At 37.5% G+C, this 20,712-nt stretch overlaps 1 protein-coding gene across 7 annotated transcripts in view; it reads right to left on the bottom strand.

Moving 5' to 3' along the window:
* ESRP1 (epithelial splicing regulatory protein 1) overlaps positions 1–20,712 on the bottom strand; it is a 61,594-nt gene that overhangs the window by 21,759 nt on the left and 19,123 nt on the right. For 5 of the 7 annotated variants that reach the window (XM_057532474.1, XM_057532473.1, XM_057532472.1 and 2 more), the window contains 4 exons: positions 18,726–19,027; positions 15,126–15,344; positions 12,672–12,870; positions 9,393–9,561 (listed from right to left, as the gene is read on the bottom strand). In XM_057532474.1, the coding sequence (XP_057388457.1) occupies positions 9,393–9,561; positions 12,672–12,870; positions 15,126–15,344; positions 18,726–19,027 (889 nt within the window). The remainder of the gene's footprint in view (positions 1–9,392; positions 9,562–12,671; positions 12,871–15,125; positions 15,345–18,725; positions 19,028–20,712) is intronic. The other 2 variants (XM_057532468.1, XM_057532469.1) reach the window with 2 other exon arrangements.

The following is a 20,712-nucleotide window of genomic DNA, read 5'->3' on the forward strand; positions in this document are numbered from 1 at the left end:
GCCGAGACACATAGTAATCAAAGTGGCAAAAATTAAAGACAAAGAAAAATTACTGAAAGCAGCAAGGGAAAAACGACAAATAACATACAAGGGAACTCCCATAAGGTTAACAGCTGATTTCTCAGCAGAAACTCTGCAAGCCAGAAGGGAGTGGCATGATATACTTAAAGTGATGAAAGGGAAGAACCTACAACCAAGATTACTCTACCCAGCAAGGATCTCATTTAGATTCGATGGAGAAATCAAAAGCTTTACAGACAAGCAAAAGCTAAGAGAATTCAGCACCACCAAACCAGCTCTACAACAAATGCTAAAGGAACTTCTCTAAGTGGGAAACACAAGAGAAGAAAAGGACCTACAAAAACAAACCCAAAACAATTAAGAAAATGGTCATAGGAACATACATATCGATAATTACCTTAAACGTGAATGGATTAAATGCCCCAACCAAAAGACATAGACTGGCTGAATGGATACAAAAACAAGACCCATATATATGCTGTCTACAAGAGACCCACTTCAGACCTAGGGACACATACAGACTGAAAGTGAGGGGATGGAAAAAGATATTCCATGCAAATGGAAATCAAAAGAAAGCTGGAGTAGCTATACTCATATCAGATAAAATAGACTTTAAAATAAAGAATGTTACAAGAGACAAGGAAGGACACTACATAATGATCCAGGGATCAATCCAAGAAGAAGATATAACAATTATAAATATATATGCACCCAACATAGGAGCACCTCAATACATAAGGCAACTGCTAACAGCTATAAAAGAGGAAATCGACAGTAACACAATAATAGTGGAGGACTTTAATACCTCACTTACACCAATGGACAGATCATCCAAAATGAAAATAAATAAGGAAACAGAAGCTTTAAATGACACAATAGACCAGATAGATTTAATTGATATATATAGGACATTCCATCCAAAAACGGCAGATTACACGTTCTTCCCAAGTGCGCACGGAACATTCTCCAGGATAGATCACATCTTGGGTCACAAATCAAGCCTCAGTAAATTTAAGAAAATTGAAATCATATCAAGCATCTTTTCTGACCACAACGCTATGAGATTAGAAATGAATTACAGGGAAAAAAACGTAAAAAAGACAAAAAAAAAAAAAGAAATTACTGAGGACTTCCCTGGTGGCGCAGAGGTTAAGAATCCGCCTGCCATTGCAGGGGACACGGGTTTGATCCCTGGTTCGGGAAGATCCCACATGCCGCAGAGCAACTAAGCTCATGCGCCACAGCTACTGAGCCCACGCACCACAACTACTGAAGCCCGCACGCCTAGAGCCCGTGCTCTGCAACAAAGAGAAGCCGCTGCAATGAGAAGCCCATGCACAGCAACGAAGAGTAGCCCCCCTCGCCACGACTAGATAAAGCCCGTGCGCAGCAACGAAGACCCAACACAGCCAAAAATAAAAAAATAAATTAAAAAAAAAAAAAAGGAAGAAACTACTGAATGAAGCACACCAGTGACTACATTATAAAGTTGGTGAAGATTTCCTCCATGGCAGTACTCCATGTTCTCTCTATGTATTTGGGTAAAAACTTTCAAACCCAATGTAGAGAAAAACTGTATTTCCCTGAGAATTAATGACTTTCTTTCCTTTGAAATTATGAGTTTTGTAATTCAAGTTTCCTCCTGCTCAGAGCCCATGATTGTTATGCCAATATTAATTTAATTGCCCAAGATTCTGTTGTCAGACTATCAAACATTTCTTCCTATCTTATATTTTTTCAAATCCTAATTTACATAATCTAATTTTATAATATTCTATGTATCCTAACAACTCATAGAAAATTCTTTGTAGAGCAGGGAAAGATATGAAAATACTGAAGGCCAGGGTGTCTAACAACACAATATATACTCTATCGGAAACAATTCTCATAACACCCTTTCATCTAATAATTACAAATTACTAAACATTGGTAACACTGATGTTATCAGGTAGCATTCCAAAATAGAAGTAGTCATAGCATGACAATATTCATAATTTGAGGACTTGCCATATTTCTCTAGAGGAGAGAGGATCAAAGCATTATCTGTCCTATTAGAAAAAGAGGTTAAGGGAAAAGAAGAATAGAAGACTATATTCTCTCCTCTGGATGAGAGGACATTAACATAGAAAATTAAAACACATTAATTACATAAAAAACATAGAAAATTAAAACACATAAAAACACATTAACATAGAAAACACGCCGAGGAGTCTTGCAAAAAGAAATCTGGTTTCCACTTCTTGCAAAATTACTGCACTGAGCCTTTGTATTAAGGTTATTAACACCCCCTAGTGTTACAAAGACCATATATTTTTGGAAAGTGACTGGAGAAACAATGTTTTAATCCTAGCAAGTGCAAAAGCTGGAGTCACTTTTCATGTAGGAAATTTCTGAACTAACTTGTTCATCTGAAATGAGCAATCTCAAGAAGGATGACTTTTCAACATTCTTTTTGAGTTTAATACTGAGGTAGAGGGACTGATGATCACATCTGGATTCTCAATTTCTGTTAGCTCTTCCTAAAGGCTGTACAAGCTGCTCTGTGCATGTGCATCTGCCTCTTGGAGAAAGTTTAAGCAACCAACAAATATAAAAACACTTTGGAAGGAATAAAGAAATCTTCTTCTAAGAATCTATTTCACTGAAATAGTAAGCAAATTTAGGTACTGTCAAAATAGTTTGGTAACTAAACTTAACTTACCCTAATTATGTCAAAGATTACCAAAAACAAAAAAAACCCCTACTACAGTTATCATAATATGCTCCAAATACATAGTAAAGTTACAGACTGCTTACTCAAAACAAGAATTGCAAAAAAAAAAAAAAAAAGAATTGCCCTCACAAAGCTTCATTTTAAATTTGAAAACTGAATCCTATAGTAGAAATTATTTTATAAGTAATCTTTTTGCTTCATTTAAAGTATAAAATGATAACAACTGATCTTACATGTTTAGAAAACAGTGACATTTTTAAAAGTAATATTTTGATGAAAAATCTAGATGAAGAAGGAAGCAAAACACACTGTTAACCATGGATATTTGTAACAGAAGACAACAATTTCCAGAGAGGCACATTTACAGAAGTTATTATTTTGTAAACTATTTTGGCGTTTCTGTTTTTTAAATGAGCTTTTGTCTTGTTTTGGAATAGGAATAACATACAACATTGAAGGGTACAAATACAGAGCCAGCAGTATGACTTCATCACACCCCTCCCCCTCCAGATCAGAACCTCTCCAGAAGCAATCCCATTCTAGCTTCGTGGTTATTATGGTTTGATTATTTTGAACTTAAATGGAAAATGTTTGCTAATAAAGCCATTTTGCTTTTGGTTTAAAAAAGGCAGCTTAGGGACTTCCCTGGTGGCACAGTGGTTAAGAATCTGCCTGCCAATGCAGGGGACACGGGTTCGAGCCCTGGTCCGGGAAGATCCCACATGCCGTGGAGCAACTAAGCCCGTGCGCCACAACTACTGAGCCTGCGCTTTAGAGCCCGTGAGTCACAACTACTGAGCCCATGCTCTAGAGCCAGCAAGCCACAACTACTGAAGCCCGTGAGCCTAGAGCCCGAGATCCACAAAAGACACCGCAATGAGAAGCCTGCACACCACAACAAAGAGTAGCCCCTGTGCAGAAACAAAGACCCAAAGCAGCCAAAAGAAAAAAAAAGGCAACTTAAAAGACCACATAACACACAGTAAAGAAAATCAAAAGTCTTTACTCTGTATTATTAGATAAAATTCATAGACAAATGTCAATTTTTCCTTTAAGCCTACTTCAAGCTAATGTCTTAAAGATATACCAAGGAAATGCTTAAATAGGGCAATGGAGGCAAAATAGGTTTATCAAGATTGGCACATGTGTTTTAGTTAAGTTCTGCTTTAACTAAAGTCATTAATGCTTAAGAATAAGGTGCTTAATTTAAAGATATATTGGGCACATAAATAGCAACAGGTGAAAGAAATGATCTCTAGGTTTTTGTGCTTTAAAATGTTCTGCGGGTAAGGGTATAGCAGGGTACACAAGGAAACAGATGATACAAGATTGGGAAATATTGATATTGTTGAAATTGGGTAATAGATATTCTCCCAAATTATGTTAGTTTGAAAATTTCTGTAACAGATTCTTTTAAAGTTATGCTTGAAAGTAACATGTGTAATACCATCCCAATTTTGTAAGAAAAAAAATCCTTAGGGGAAAAAAACCTTATACATTGAAATCAATCAAGTGTTTTGGGTAATGAAAATTTTTTTCCTTGAAGTTCACTGCACTTGATAATTTTCTACAGTGCTAAAAAGAATTTTAAGCATATTTTAAATTCCCTGAACTGCTCATCATATGAATAAGGTCTTTAGGCTAACAAATGACTATTCCATGAAACTACACTGAATTCTCAGGGACTGATAGTATAGACTGAATTGCCCACAGCAGTTCCTGCTTACATCATTTAGCAATGTCATTCAAACTAAAAAAAAAAAAAGGGTTGTTCCCACCAACAAAAGTTATCTGGTGCTTCTCCATTATAATAACATTGCCTGATATGGCATTAATATTGCATTGTTACAATGTTCTACTATAATTTCACTGCATGCTGAGTTCCAGTTTGCATTTGTGGCACTAAATGTTTAAGTTATAAATATAATTTTTTTAAAACAAGAATTCTTTCTTTTTCTTAGTCCTATCAGAAAGCTTTCGGGACTTCCCTGGTGGTCCAGTGATAAAGAATCCGCCTTTCAATGCAGGGGATGCAAGTTCGATCCCTGGTCAGGGAACTAAGATCCCACATGCGGCAAGGCAGCTTAGCCCCCGTGCCACAACTACTGAGCTCCTGCGCCTCAAAGAGAGAGCCCGCATGCCACAAACTACAGAGCCCATGTGCTCTGGAGCCTGCGCTGCAACGAAAGATCCCACATGCATCAAGGAAGACCCCGCGTTCTGCAACTAAGACCTGATGCAGCCAAAAAATAAATAAATAAAATATATACTAAAAAAAAAGAAAGCCTTCAATGAGTAAATTAGAAAGCAAATTTAACTTTACATTTGGTTGTCAAATGTTACCATTGCGAGAAACTAGTTATAGTGTATATGGGATGCCTCTGTACTGTTTGTTACAACCGCTTGTGAACCTATACTTATCTCAATAACAAAAGGAAACTGGAATAAGAAAGCCAAGTGTTCAAAATAGGAAATGCATGCATCTCTCAGAGGCTTGGTATTCTTTTTGGCTCAAGTGCAAAGAATTTCAGAATAGAATACAAAAGCACCACACAACAAACCAAGCGTTGCAGAATGCCTCAATATTACTAAATATATGTATTCATTGCCTGGGTAGAAAGAATATGATTTTACAAGTAATGGTTATCAAAAAAATAAAAGTCCCCTCCTACACCTCCCAAACCTTTCTCATGGGCATGCAAATAAAGCATCACTCATTAAAAATGTCAAACATCTCTTGCCCTCTCTTCTGGTTCAAGGTGATATGTTATTATTTATAATGTCCTACAAAAGGTGCGGCAATGGATACACAAAAGACATTTCTGTTAATCCATCTTTCTTTAAATTACATGACATTTCATTGAAGACCCAGCATGTTTCTTACCTGTGCTACAGCTTTGATGCAAAAGAGAATATTCTTTTCTAAGAAAAATGAGAGGTCAGAACAAAAGGTAGGACTTTATGTAATGGGAGAGACAAGGTGTGATAAAACAGAGTTCCGAGTAATAAGCAGGGTGGGCATGAACAGATAGTCCCTTCTAATTGTTTTGTACCCTGGGCTAAGCTCTGGGATACTGGGTAACCGAAATCTTCTTCCAAGGGGTGAAAGGAAAAACCAATGTTCATAAGCAGAAAATAGAACCACTTGCTTTAATTTCACTTGCTCTTCAAGATGCTGTTGTTACAGCCACACATTTAGACTGCTAAAAACTCATTTAACAATAAACAAAAAAAAAGTAAATCACTGGTTCACTGTTTTCTCCTTAAATGTTCCTCAAGTAACCCAAATCCTTATGATGAAACACCCATCATAGGTTCTATCTCCAAATATACCAAGTTAGAGGAAATAAAATAAGAACAAATGCCCGCTAGCTGAAGGAGCCCTTTGAAGTCACTGACTTTGCACAGGGATGAATTCTGTCAGCTACTCTACACCAGAAAGGGTCCATATTTTATTAACCCTAATATTCCCAATATGTCGCACACAGAGGTACTAAATAATAGTTTGCCCAGATAAATTCAAAGTTAAAAACAGTTAAAACAGTCACTTTTTTTGAGGGGCATACTTTTAAAAGTCTGCAAAATGTTAGCATCTTGATGTTTTAAAGTAATAAACATGTTGTATTGATCTGAAGTCAAACAGACATATTTCATTTAAAAAGTGGATAACACATTTTAAATAAACTATACTCCAATAAAAATTTTTTAAAAATTAAAAAGTGGAGGGACAATATTGTGTAATAAACCATAATGGAAAAGAATATATAACTGAATCACTTTGCTGTACAGCAGAAATAACACAATACTGTAAATCAATATACTTCAATGAAATACAAAAAAAAAAATGAAGGGAATTTAATTTTTTTTAATTTAAAAAGAGACAAACTCCAGAGTTTCTGATTTAATATCCTGTTTTAGCCTAAAGTATGCTATCTCACACTTTCCTATGTATCAGAGAATAGGCCAAAATATACTTAAACATTTACGTTACAGAGCCTCAAATGCCTTAGTCATGTGATGTTAGAAATTAATGGCTTTCTCCCAAAACTGTAAAATATTTTATCATTTTTGGAATTTGCTTTTTAAATTATTACAGATTTTAAGTATGGTTAACAGCACATCCCCATGTTTGAACACTTTGTTTGTGTCAGTAATTTCACTAGAATTAGGGAAATGTAAATTAAGAGAGTGAACCATACTAGGAGTTATTTGGAAATATTAATTTAAATATAATACACATGACTTTTGATTTAAAAATCCCACTCCTGTGAAATTGTTCTACAGAAATAGAAGTATTTAAAGATCAATATGAGTTTTGTTTAACAGAAAAATAAAATTAAATGTCTATAAAAATAAAGGAATTGTTAAATTATGATATATTTTCACTCTTGGGATATCATATGGAAGTTACAAGAGTGAGGTAAATATACAGATATTCCTTAGGGAAGAAGTCAATGACATACTGGCAAGTTAAAGCAAACAAACAGACAAAACAAACCAGTGGGCAGTACGTTAGTACGCCACATTATTTACAAGCACACAGATACGTGTATGTTATCAAATTGATAGTGGTTACTTTTGGACTTGGTGTTGTGTAAAATGGGAGTCTACTTTTACTCACTACTTCTATCCTCTTAGACTTAATAATGAGGACATTACAAACTTTAAAACTACTAGTAGAAAAAAATTAACATATAAGCAGGGGCCCAAAATTACAGGAGCTATTAAGCCATAAATGTCAGTTCCCCCTTGCCTTTGGGGCTTCAATTCAAGACTCAAGTTCCCATCTCACTATGATGGAAAACTATTTCTAAGAGATTCCTTCTTTTAACAGTGTCCAGATAGCAAGGCAATGGTGGAATTGGATACTTTGCAAGTGTATTATAGGCACAAGAAATTGCACCACGCATCCAGTGGCACAAAGCATTCCACTCCTGACATTCTGATGGTGTAAGACAGGAAGACAGAGATCTTTCTTATAACCAGAGTCACTACCAGCAAGTGACTGTCACAGGGTCTAGAGAAGGTGACAGATTGGGATTGGGCTGGGTGTCTGACATAGTACTCAACCATGAACAATTACTCATGCTTCTGAGCCCTTTCAAGTTTTCAAAAGATGGCCAGCTGATGATTATCATGGCTTTCTCCCTATTCTCCTTCCCCAGGAGAATAAAGAACATTTTCAAAAAACAAAACAAAACAAACAAACAAAAATGCTATTTTCAATAGCATGCTATTTTCAATAATGCTATTTTCAATAGCATTAATGAATGTTTTTAAAATTCCTAAAAAAATTAAACAAATTTAATTAATAGTGGCTACCAGCTCCACTGCTACCAAGATTCCAAAGTTCTTGCTCCCTATTGGGAAACTGTAGATGGAGAGGGAATAAAAAATACAGTGTGACAGGGAATTCCCTGGCAGTCCAGTGGTTAGGACTCTGCACCGCCACTGCAGGGAGCCTGGGTTCGATCCCTGGTCGGGGAAGTAAGATCCTGCAAGTCACGTAGCAAGGCCAAAAACAAACAAACAAAAAAACCCAAAAAAAAACACCACACAGAGATCAGATAGGTAAGTTCCAGGCCACTTATCAGAAACCTCACATACACATTGGTGGATGTACTCAAAACATTTATTTTAAATGCTTGAGAAGGAAAAAACAAGGTCTGGTATACTTTAAAAATTTTTTGAGCAATATTGTTTGTGCCAAAGTAAAATTTTATTTTAATAAAGTGAACTGGTTAGTAGCTAAACAAAGACTTTTTCTTTTTTTGGCTTTGCAGCATGTGGGATCTTCCCCAACCAGGGATCGAACCTGGGCCCCCTCCAGAGGAGGTGCGGTGTCCTAACCAATGGACCGCCAGGGAAGTCCAAACAAAGACTTAAAAAAAAAAAATTTTTTTTTTTTTGAAAAGAGAAATTGAGAACGAGAGGTTATTATATATCCAAGTTAGAATCACAGGCAATCAGACCTGGGAGGGACTCCAAAAGCTTGGCTGATCTCATCATCTTGTAACAACCAGAAAGGTCAAGTGAATTGCCTCAGGTAGAAGAACAGATGAGACCAAAACTCCGGTCTCCCAATTTCCAGACTGACAAATTTCTCTCCGTTATATCCTGTTGCCTCCAAGAAATTGAGGACAACTAAAAATAATCAGATTTAAAATATGTTGATTCTAATAAAGTACTGAATAATCTCATTCTGGACTTGTTAGTAAAGATTTAGAAGGGAAAGAATACAAGCCCTATAAAATTCAAAGCAACAGTTTTTATTTATTTTGGGTTAACATGAACTCATGTTACTTAAAAATATAATTGTCCTCACCATGGATTTTCCCGTTTTGTAATTCATTCACATGATACTGCCACCCTATTACAATGATTACTGTGCTACTCACTAACAACCCTAAAATAGAAGGAAAAATGGCAAGTTGTATACACATGTAACCTAAAAGATCATGCTGTCAATAGATGGTTAAAAAATAAACATTTTGGTTTGTCTTGAAACAACCTTCTTGGTCAGAGATATGACCAGAAACCGTTGCCGGTCATGCTAACCTTCAACGTGGCAGACAACATTCTTTTGTGAACTCAGGCAGCGGCTATTAAAGGAGTCCTTTGTTTCTGTCCCTCATTTCCACTTCCATCAGAGCCTTACCTGGGATAGTACGCTGTGTAGTTCATGAAGAGCTGGGTGCCCGCTGGGTAGTATGCTGTGGAGGGCTGCAGTGCTCGTGGATTCAAGAGCACAGAGGGCTGATAAATGGCAGCTTCAGGAGGAATAACTGCTGCAGGAGCTGGAAATGTGTAGGAGGGAGGAGACAGGCCTAAATAAGCAAAGAGAGAGACCTTGAGATATATTTGTAGTAGTTGATACATGTGCCAGCACTAAAGCTACAAGGTCGCTGTTCCCTACATACATTTGAAAGAAAGAGACCAGTTCAGTATACCATCCCAAGCATCTTCCTTTTGGTTATACAGATAACACCTAGAAGCAATCTCAAATCTCACACACTCTGTCAACTTAAAGAACGGTTCTTAGTCTGAAATTTGGAAAAACCAGTATCAAGTGGACTTTCAAGTCTTCGCAACCATTTCATGACATGTGATTTTTTTTCCCCCACTCCTAAGTGCCAGTTACCACAAACTAACTCTTTGAGGAAAGAAACATGGGACAGACTGACATTTAGTGTAACTTCAAACCAAAAGCTGGGTTTTTTCCCCCTTTGAGCACTATGCTGCTAGTTCGTGTTGTTATCTACTCTATAGTACAACATGAAGACAGTTATGATAAAACACTATTCACCAGGACCATGTACTAGGCCAAAGCATAGACTGTGCCAGAGTAAACTGAGCGAAAAGGAGTAGATTAACTCTGGATCATGTACACTTCAAGGCAACCCGGAAGATGGGTTTTTGATGCTAATCTACATCTTCAGACCAGTCTAAAAAATAAAAAAAAAATCCAACCTGGGAGATAACCCTGAAGAAATATATGTGCAAGTCTTCCTGAGAGTCAGCTGATGAAAATCTGATTCAGATTAAATAGAAAATAGAAAGGATGGAATTCCTTTGTCTTTTGCTTATGCAACATCTTCAAGGCCCAGTAACTCACTTAAGTCAGACCACTTGCTGGTCACTAGCTTTAACGTGTAGGATGAACACAACTCTCCAAGCCATCTGCACCCAACAGAAGAGATAACTGAGAGGTTGCCTGAATTTGGAATTCCTGACTTTAATTTTCAAACCTAGAACCACCTAATATATGTTGCAAATAGCTGAAGCCCACTGGATAATTTTCACAGGAAAATCTCTACTGTCTCTTTTGCTCTTCTTATGAGTTTCTATATGTCTATGGAGATGAGTCAGTCAGCTGAATATGGGTACATAAACCCAAGACCTGGGAATTCCCTGGTGGCCTAATGGTTAGGATTCCAGGGCTTTCACTGCTGTGGCCCAGGTTCAACGCCTGTCAGGGAACTGAGGTCCTGAAAGCTGCGCGGCACGGCCAAAAAAAAAAAACAAAAACAGACAAACAAAAAACCCCAAGACCAACATATTGATTTCATATTCAATTTTTGGGTACCACCTTCATACCCATCAAAAATTGCTACATGGTAGATACCTAATGTAGATAATTTTAAAATTATAATCCCTGGCCTAAAAGAGTCCACAAAAAGGGCAAACAGAACAAACCGAGGCACCTAAGTCATAAAGAGATTGTTGCCTAAAGCGAGTTGGCAGGAAAAAAAAAAGTCCAGTAGAAGAAGCATATTAGCATGCATAAATTAGAATTCTGATTTTTTAATGAGTGAACTCTTCCACTTAAATTGACAAATGGCCAAATTTTAAATAAAATTTTTAGAAAGTATTAAAAGATATGGAAATATATCTTATGTAAAAATGCATTTAGATTTAAAAAAAAAATTTTTTTTTTTTTTTTGGCTGCGCATTGCTCAGCATGCGGGATCTTATTTCCCCAATGAGGGACTGAAACCGTGCCCCCTGCAGTGGAAGTGCAGAGTCTTAACCACTGGACCGCCAGGGAAATTATTATTTTAGGGCTTGTGAGGGGGAAAAGGGAAGAAGTAAAAGTCTTACAAAGTCTGTAATGACGACTTTTCCACCAGGAAGAGAGGAGTAAAAGGATATCACAGCAAAAGAATTTGGGTTACACATGATGGAGAAGTTCCCTTATCTCATAATGCCTGACAGATTATCAGTACGAGAAATTGTAAAAGTTACTGATATTATCAGTGGTTTATGGACAGGAAACCTACAACTAAGATTACATTAAGATATCCACTTAAGCCCAATCATGAATTTTTACAACTTGATACTCATTAATGATCAACTCTTAGATATCCACCAATAGCAAGCAGCAGATAAATGGAACATTAGCAGTTAGGAATTCCAAGGGAAATAAAGGATTAAGCCCTACTGAATGTCCTATGAATAATACTTTATCAAATAGGTTTATTGGTATAGATCCCTCCTTACTAGAAAGTGATGTCTTAACACTCCCCACTTTATTGGAATCAAGCACATAATCCAGTTTACTTTCTCAGTTATCTTTGGACTGTATTCCAAGTGCTACTTTCTTTAAACATACCCAGCATGCTTCCTAACAAGGTATGTCTTACTCAAAAGTGAAAACTTGGTCAGAAAATTCAAGTTTTAAACATCAGATCCCCAAATGTTCCTTAGTCACAAACCAGAACTTGGTCTCCCGACTAAAGGGCTTATTCCTCTCAAACAGGATTCCAGATGGCGTGCACCCAGGTGCCAATGAGCAAGAGCATGGCTTGATATTAAGCACTGATCCTGCGATCCAATGGTAACTTTGGCTAATTTATTTACGCATTTATATCTTTTTTTTTTTTTTACTAACTTGCTCATTCCAGATATCCTGGAGAGCAAGAGGGATGCTCTTCAGGTTACCCTTCCCCAAAAATACTTACTGCTCAAAAAATTAAAAATGCAAAACGGGCATCAACTCACCCTTCTTTAAAAAAAACAAAACAAAAACGCTTAATGTGTTGCAGAAAAAAAGAAAGGATCTGTCCATACTTATTTTACCTTTAAATGTTATGTATTTAATATGTAATATTTATTATGTATTAAAATATCTACATAGCCAGGTTGTCTCCCAGAGTCAGTGCTTATCTTGAGCACACTAAGCTTCAGAAATCAAGTGCTTATCACTGGAAAAGCAAGAATATAATTTGAAAGGAGGTATTTGTAGAATCTCTAATTATGGGTGTCCACAACCAAGGTCTTAAATGATTACCAGATACTACCGATTTCAGATGGGAAAGCCTTAGGTAACCACCTCACCTGCCTTAGAAAGAACCAGGGGCACAGAAAGTTATGAAAGCAGCTTAAGCACCTACCAGCATATAGCGTAGAATAGCGCCAAGACCCAAGAAAAACTTACATGGTAACTTACATGGCGGTGGGGATAAGCCATTTCGATTTAAAGTGCCCCCCATTAACACAAAGTTCATCTCCTCAGCTGAACACTGAAAGACTTCAACATATCTGTCCTTCATGGTTTTTTTATGACACTTCTGTGCAGCCATAAATGCTCTGTCCGCAGACTTCATCTGGATAAAGGCATCTCCTGATGGGCGTCCCTGAGCACGTGGGGGAAGAATAAAAACAAAAGGAGACTGTCTCCTTCAACAAGGAAGTGGTTGCTTACAAAACATGCACAGTGACAATCACCCATAGTACAGACATTTTGGCCATAACATCTGGGTGACAGTATGATCTACTGAAATCAGACTTATGTTTCATCACCTAATCAACAGAACTGCCCACAAAACCTTGAAGAAATAGTTTTGAGAGCTCATAGCTGAATGTGATCCTTTTTGATTTTTGTATCAATTAGAATTAGATTTATGGACTTTTGAAAGCGTCTCCTTGTGACTGCAGTTTCAAAGTATAGGCTTGTATACTGGGTTTTTCCTTTCTGAAAAATCCAATTAAATCTTACTCAATTGAGAAAAGCTAGTAACAGAACCAGTATTAGAGCTTTATGCATCCTCCTACATGAAACTGAACAAACCAGTGCTCTCCTTTGTCTTTCAAGTCTGTCTCTCACTGACGTGCAACATCCCTTCCCCTTCTCCCTGAAGCCTAGATTGGGACGTGGCTTGTGGATAGGGAAGGAGGAGAGGAATTGGGAGTTGCAAAGCACAGTGAAGGGTGGTGAGAGCTGTTATCATCAGCGTTGCTTGGGAGCCCTTCTCTCACCTCTTCCCTTGCATCTCTGTTTTAAACCTCGGCCGACAGATGTTTATAGACATTTCCTCTGTTACTAATAGCTTGCTAAAGATCCTATTTAAAACAAAGCTGGTAGATTTCTGCTCCACAGAACCAGAATGCCTTAGTTTTATTTAGCACAGACATTTTATGGGAGAGAAAAAAGGCACAACCAGCTTATAAGACTCCTTTTTTATTTTACGGATTTCTTTAAAGTCTCTAAGGGACTAGTTATTGCAAATTATTACCATGCAAGTTACCATAAGAGTTACCATACCAGGGAAGTTAAGGACACCAGGGAAACCCAGTCCAAGATGGAAAACTAACATCTTCGAGGCAGCTAAGAGCTTGTCCATCATCAAAGAAGCATTTCTCCCAAGTGTAGTCACAATAGGTCACAAGGGTCAATGAGAGGCAAATCTGTCCACTGTTGTTAATCATAGAGTAATAATAGCCCCTAGGTTATTAGAAGTGGTGACTCAGAGAGAACCCGAACAATTCCCTGGTGATGCTGAACTGTGGGGAATTTTATTCAAAACGAATCCCATCAGTGAAGCATGCTGAGAGGATTCCTAGTCAGATAAAATGCTGCATAGCTTAATATTGACGTGAGAGTTAGAATGAGCATGTGCTGGTGTGGAACACCAAACAGGGGCTCAATGTTTTCTGATTCCTTGTACCCAGTGGCATGCACTTTCCAGTGAGACAGGATTATGGTTATGAATGTGACCAAATCATCCCATGAAAAGAGAAAGTGGGAGACTAGCAGTTTAGAAAAAATTGGTATTTTTAATACAAACCTATATTCAGACTATGATGCACAGAAAACATCTTATTTTCAAAAATTGATACAACTTTGCTTTTAATAAAGAGTTCCAAAATTTTAATTACAACTACGTGCTTTATGGGTTTTTAAAGTTCTGTCCTGCTTATGATGGCACAAAATACTGGCAAATTGCCCAGCAACTAATATAATTAGTTTTATTTAAAAAATGAGAGATACCAAGCCAGGAACTACTTTTAATATGCTTAGAATATATACTGCATACTATAAGAATCTGATTAGGTTTTGATAGAGGATTCTCAACAATTAATTCACTAATACATTTGAGCGCCTTTTATAATCACATACTGTTCTAGGTGGTATATATACAAGTTCTTTTTGAGTTTGCACTCTACTGAATGTAATTTGATATCTACTATATATATGTGAAATAAAATAAGTCATTTCTAAACAGTCTATGGATACAAAATACTTGGGAGCACAGACATGCTCATTGGTTTATATATTGTCTATGATTGCTTTCACACTACAGCAGCAGAGCTGCAGACTTCAGTAACTGCAACAGTAAAATGTTGTATTAGACTGGTAATGTATTTGTCTCCTACCTGATGCTATTGATAATTTGATGGATATGTGTGATGATGGAATCAGGTGAATCTGAATTACCATACCAATGATAGCATTCTTTCTGGAGTTCATCTTAAAGACCCCATGCATTTATAGTTAAAATCTTTCCTTTAAGACTTACTATACAACTGATGAACATTTGTTACCTTTTTATTGGAAGGGTGTATTTAATAAGAATAAGCAAATCAGTTTTCCAGTAAGTGACTTTCTTACCTGGTGATTCAATACCATGTGGACCCCATGAGTCCGAATATCGGTGGAAAATTCCCCCAGAAAGTCCAAGATATCCTCAATTGTGGCTGCATAGGGAAGACCTCGAAGGCGTATACAGTCTCTAATGTTTGTAGGGGGCACAAATTGCTGAGGTAGTACTGGAATAATGGGAGGGGTTGGAAGTGGAATGAGAGGGGCCGAGGAGAATCGATTCAGCACCTGTACTCAAAGCAAAATAGAAGTGGTTTAGAGCCCTGTTACTCCAATGTTGTCTTCAGACCAGTGCTGGCATCCCTGGAGAACTGCTAGAAATGCATAATCTCAGCTCCACCCTGACCTAGTCTATATGAATCTGCAGTTTAACAAGATCCCCAGGTGATCCACAAGCATGATAAAGTTTGAGAAGCACTCTTGGAGAAAGTTGTTCATGGTTTTCAGCTGGGAAAGCATGATACCAACTTTTGTGAGACGCCTGCTGAGATATACACCACACACAACACAATGCACTTAGATTAAGAACTTATCCACCTGGGCAAATGTCTCACTATCTGCCGTGAGACAAGTATCTTTAAAGTCTGTTGCTTTTATAAGAATCGGGACATATTGTTAAAATATGGACTTATGTACAGCCTATTAGATTTCATTTCACTAGTGTTTCTCTCAATATTGTCTTCACATTCCACCTCCAAACCCAAGCAATATAAAGAAAATGACCCAGCAAAGGAACCACGGTCAAACAGTGACTGTATTATATTAATATATGTCACATTTATAACGAATAAAGCAGAAGGCAGAATGGCTGGGTAACATAAACCTGAAAAAAATCAATTAGTGAAAATAAAAATAATCATGTGAATTTGAGACAGTGGCAAAACAGGGGATCTTGACTATCTTTTTTTTTGGCCACACTGCACAGCATGTGGGATTTTAATTCCCCGACCAGGGATCGAACCCATGCCTCCCTGCATTGGAAGGTGGAGTCTTAACCACTGGACTGCCGGGGAAGTCCCTTGGCTACCTTTTAAATTCATGGAATCCTGCTATCTTGAGAATGGATGCGAGATCAGGTACATTTTGGAGAACGAATTGCTCCCAGGCAAAACTCATGTTACAAGGTTGTTGTCTACTTTTGTCTTAGTTTAGAATATGCCTACTAGTTGATAATACGAGGAGGCCTTTGTGCAAATGCCGTGTGCGGAATCCCCAGGATTTCTCAACCATTTACCACTGCAGCCTTTATCAGTTCATAACTAAATATAAGACAATCAATGAACTCCCCGCAAATTGCCCTAATTTCCTCACTCACACCCTGTCCAGTTGCTATCTGAATAAGAGGTGGAAACAATCAAAGAGTAAACACAACACAGCCAAAGAGAAAGCAAGACTTTAAGAAACTATATGAACAATTCAGACACAGTACAAACATTAGGGGGAAGAACACGAATAGAAAATAAATGTTATAAACAAACTTGGGACAGGAAAGGGTCTAGCACCTACAGTACCTGCCAAATAGGAGATCAGTAAAAAGTTATTGAAAGATATGATTATTATTAATGAAAAGAAGACAGTGCAAAGTCTACGACTACTTCAACACTTATTAAATAAATTATTAGAGATGGGAGGCTGGAAAGCGAAAAGTTCACCCACACTCAAAACGACCTATGGCTGAGTCGAACAGAGAAAGCATACTCTACAACCAAGCCAATTAATGTACAGTAGCCAAGGCTCTGGGGTAGTCCATTCTAAGGCATGATTTCCATGAAACTGGTCTTCGAATTAAAGATCTAAAATAAAAATCTCATTTTTCCCCCTCTAGTTTGGGAAGGGTGTTTGAAGTCTTAAGCATGCTCAGCATATCTTAGAGATTCAGAATTTATGATACTCATTTTCAACAAAGTACAGAATTGTTTAAACTACAAGTATGCTCATAGCTTAGGGTTCAAGAGTACCAGTACAGGGACTTTCCTGGTGGTCCAGTGGTAAAGAATCCACCTTCCAATGCAAGAGACATGGGTTCGATCCCTGGCCAGGGAACTAAGATCCCACATGCCACAGGGCAACTAAGCCTGTGCACCACAACTACTGAGCCCGTGTGCCACAAAATACAGAGCCCACACACTCTGGAGCCTGCACGCCATAACTAGAGAGAGAAAACCTGCAAGCCACAACTACAGAGAAGCCCAAGCGCTGCAACAAAGAGCCTGCGAGCCACAATGAAGATCCCGCGAGCCGCAATGAAGACCCGACGCAGCCAAAAAAAAAAAAAAAAGAAGAAGAAAAAGAAACAGAACAGAGTCAGTGTCTGAACTGCTTGCAAAAGACCAAAGGAATCATTGAAATGACTATGTTCTACTATGGAGCCAAGTAAAATAAGTTGAAGAGCCATGTGAAACAGTCTATAGGATCTCAGGTGCAAAGGTAATACTAACTGACCCTTGAAGAGAAATGTTCAGCTGGTAAGTCAAGAAGAATAGCCGCAAGGCTTGAGACCCTACAGATGGTTTTATGCTTGGATCTTAGTGTGTCTTCAGGAGCTGGCTGTCCCATCTGTGCCTCAAAAACAGCGCTGAATTCTGAAAGGTAGTAACAGGACAAAAGGACAATTTGCACTGTCACCAGCAATATGGAACTGATCAAGCCTTTTGGGAAATAAAATTTGGCAAGACATTAAAACCTTTCACACTCTATATCCAGTTCTAAAGAAATCAATGAGAAATTGACAGATAGGGACTTCCCTGGTGGCGCAGTGGTTAAGAATCCACCTGCCAATGCAGGGGACACGGGTTTGATCCCTGGTCTGGGAAGATCCCACATGCCGCGGAGCAACTAAGCCCGTGCACCACAACTACTGAGCCTGCTCTCTAGAGCCTGCGAGCCACAACTAATGAAGCCTGCACACCTAGAGCCCGTGCTCCGCAACAAGAAAAGCCACCGCAATGAAAGGCCCCGCGCACTGTGATGAAGAGTAGCCCCCGCTCGCCACAATTAGAGAAAGCCCATGCGCAGCAACGAAGACCAACGCAGCCAAAAATAAAAATTAATTTAAAAAAAGAAGAAATTGACAGATAAGCATGTTTACCTAGAAATTTCTTGATAGAAAAAAACCCAACCCAAATGTACAATAGAATTAATAAATAAATTATATGCCCATGTGAAACATAGTATTAACTTAAAGATTAAAATTTTCAGACATGAGTAAACTTTTGAAACCGAATACAAAAGTATATCTACAGCAATATTCCAGTTATATAAAAACACGGTATTTTTTTCTGTGTGTATATTAAGATAACAGTGGCTATCATTTGGTTACAGAATATTTTTTCATGCATTTATACTTTCTGTAATTTCCAAGTTTTATTTTAACACAATGAATAATGTATTATTTTCAGAAATAAAGAATAGGAACTATATTCAATATCTTGTAATAACTTATAATGGAAAAGAATCTGAAAAAGAATATATATATGTGTGTATAACTGAATCATTGCTGTATACCTGAAACATTGTAAATCAACTATACTTCAATTAAAGAATAAATTAATTTAAAAAAAGAAAGAATAGAAATAACGCAAAGCCACCAACATGCTCTTAAAAACCAACCTGCTGAACTTCAGCTGCTGTGCTCCTGAAGAGTTCAATGTATCTTTTACCCAACAAGTCCTTATGCTTCCTCAATGCATTCTGTGCATATTCCTCACAGGCAAAGAGGACAAAAGCATCCCCTGTTGGCCTACCATCTGGGTACGTAACAAAGAGGATGCCTTCCTTCCCCCCAGTGATGGGGCAATGCTGTCCAAAGAAGGCCACCACTTCATCAGCTGTGGCCGTGAATGGGAGCCCGCGCATGCGGACAATGACTTGGTTTTCCTTGGAGAGAAATTGGGCTACCTCATTGGATGTACCTAGGGAACACAAATATCAGGAAGCACAGGGGGAAATGGTTAAGACATCAACTTTACCAAATTTAAAAAGTAAAATTTTTGGCAATGTCTTTAATTCATAAGTCCCACACTCCCATATGAATTCATAATAACATCCCAGGAATCAGAATTCTCTTCCCATAAATTTAAAACGTTCCCCCTACCATTTTCATAAAATACTCCTCTTAATATAGGAAGGTAGCCATACAGTTACATCGTGGACCAACCACCATATTCTTCTCAAGGAGAGGCAACTAGTCATCATGGTGGTTAAGGGCACACGCCCTGGAACTAGAAATGTCTGGGTGCAAATGTGGCTTTACCATTTACCAAGCTATGACCTCAGCCAAGTTTAACCTCTGTATCTCAGTTTCCTCATCTGTAAAATGGGAGTAAAATTACCTACCTCATAAATTATGAGAATAAGTTATTACATAGAAAGCTCTTTAGTGATTTTTGGTATTATTTTCCTGATTACTTTTTATTAAGAAAGGTCCAAACATACTCGAGTAGAGAGAATAATGAATATACTTAGCAGCCAGTTTCAACACTTATCAACACTCTGCCAGACATAAAGCATTTTGTACAATGCTGCAGCAAATACTCAAATATACATCCTTTACTAGTAACATTTTCCCTAAGCGCAAATTCTTATCATACTGCCCGTATACCATGAAGTCCCAGGCACTGATGTGGACATTAGTTAACTTTGCCATCTACAATGTTATCTGCCATGGAACCTCAGGACCACAGCACCTCCAAATATACTTTATCCCCAACCAATATCAAACAATGGAAACACTATTAACCTTGAAGCTCTGAATTGGGAAGCCTTGGTTTATCTCAAGAAAAAAGTGCAAGAAATATACCAGCACATTGTATAAACAGGATGTTGTTACTACAAGTTTTACAGTTGCAAAGATTTTTATCAGGACTATATAATGAAGGGATATAAATGTTCTCTGTATTCAGGTGAAAATCACCTTAGTATATTTTGGCAATAGGTGTCAAAAGCCCCTTAAAAGGTCCACCCACATTCTTTGAATTAGCTATCCTCTTTTTAGAGATTTATCCTAATGAGTGGCACATACAGAGATACAAAAATATTCACTGCAACATAGAGTGAAATGGAGGTAAGCTCTAAATGCCCAATAGGATTGTTTTTTTAAAAAATTATGGTACATATAATACTGTACAGCATTTAACATTTAAGAAATTTGAGTAGCATAAGAAGATATTCATAATATACTAAAAGGAGAAAGGAAATTAAAACAATATGAGCAGAAAAATAGACACTTACAGAGTAGGTACACATATAGAAAAACATCTGTTGGACAAACCACAGTTAACATTTTTTATGCATCTGTTATTTTTAGGTTTTAAAGTTATGAATCACTCAAGAATTAGATAATGACTTTATCTGTTCCCACTTCTTTCTGACCATATTACTACAAACACCATATATTCTAAAATACTAGAAGCCAGAATGCTACCATATTCCCAGCCACTGATGAGTAAAAAAGTTAAGAGAAAAAATAGAAGCAGATATGCAACAATTCCAGATATTCTGATATGGCCGTTTGAAAGTAGTTTTCAGACCATTTAATTTCTTTCATGAACTACTCTTTCCCTTTGTACACGACTTTATATGACCCTTTGACCTTTGT

Source organism: Balaenoptera acutorostrata, chromosome 17, assembly GCF_949987535.1.
Source record: "Balaenoptera acutorostrata chromosome 17, mBalAcu1.1, whole genome shotgun sequence".
Classification (NCBI taxonomy): Eukaryota; Metazoa; Chordata; class Mammalia; order Artiodactyla; family Balaenopteridae; genus Balaenoptera; species Balaenoptera acutorostrata.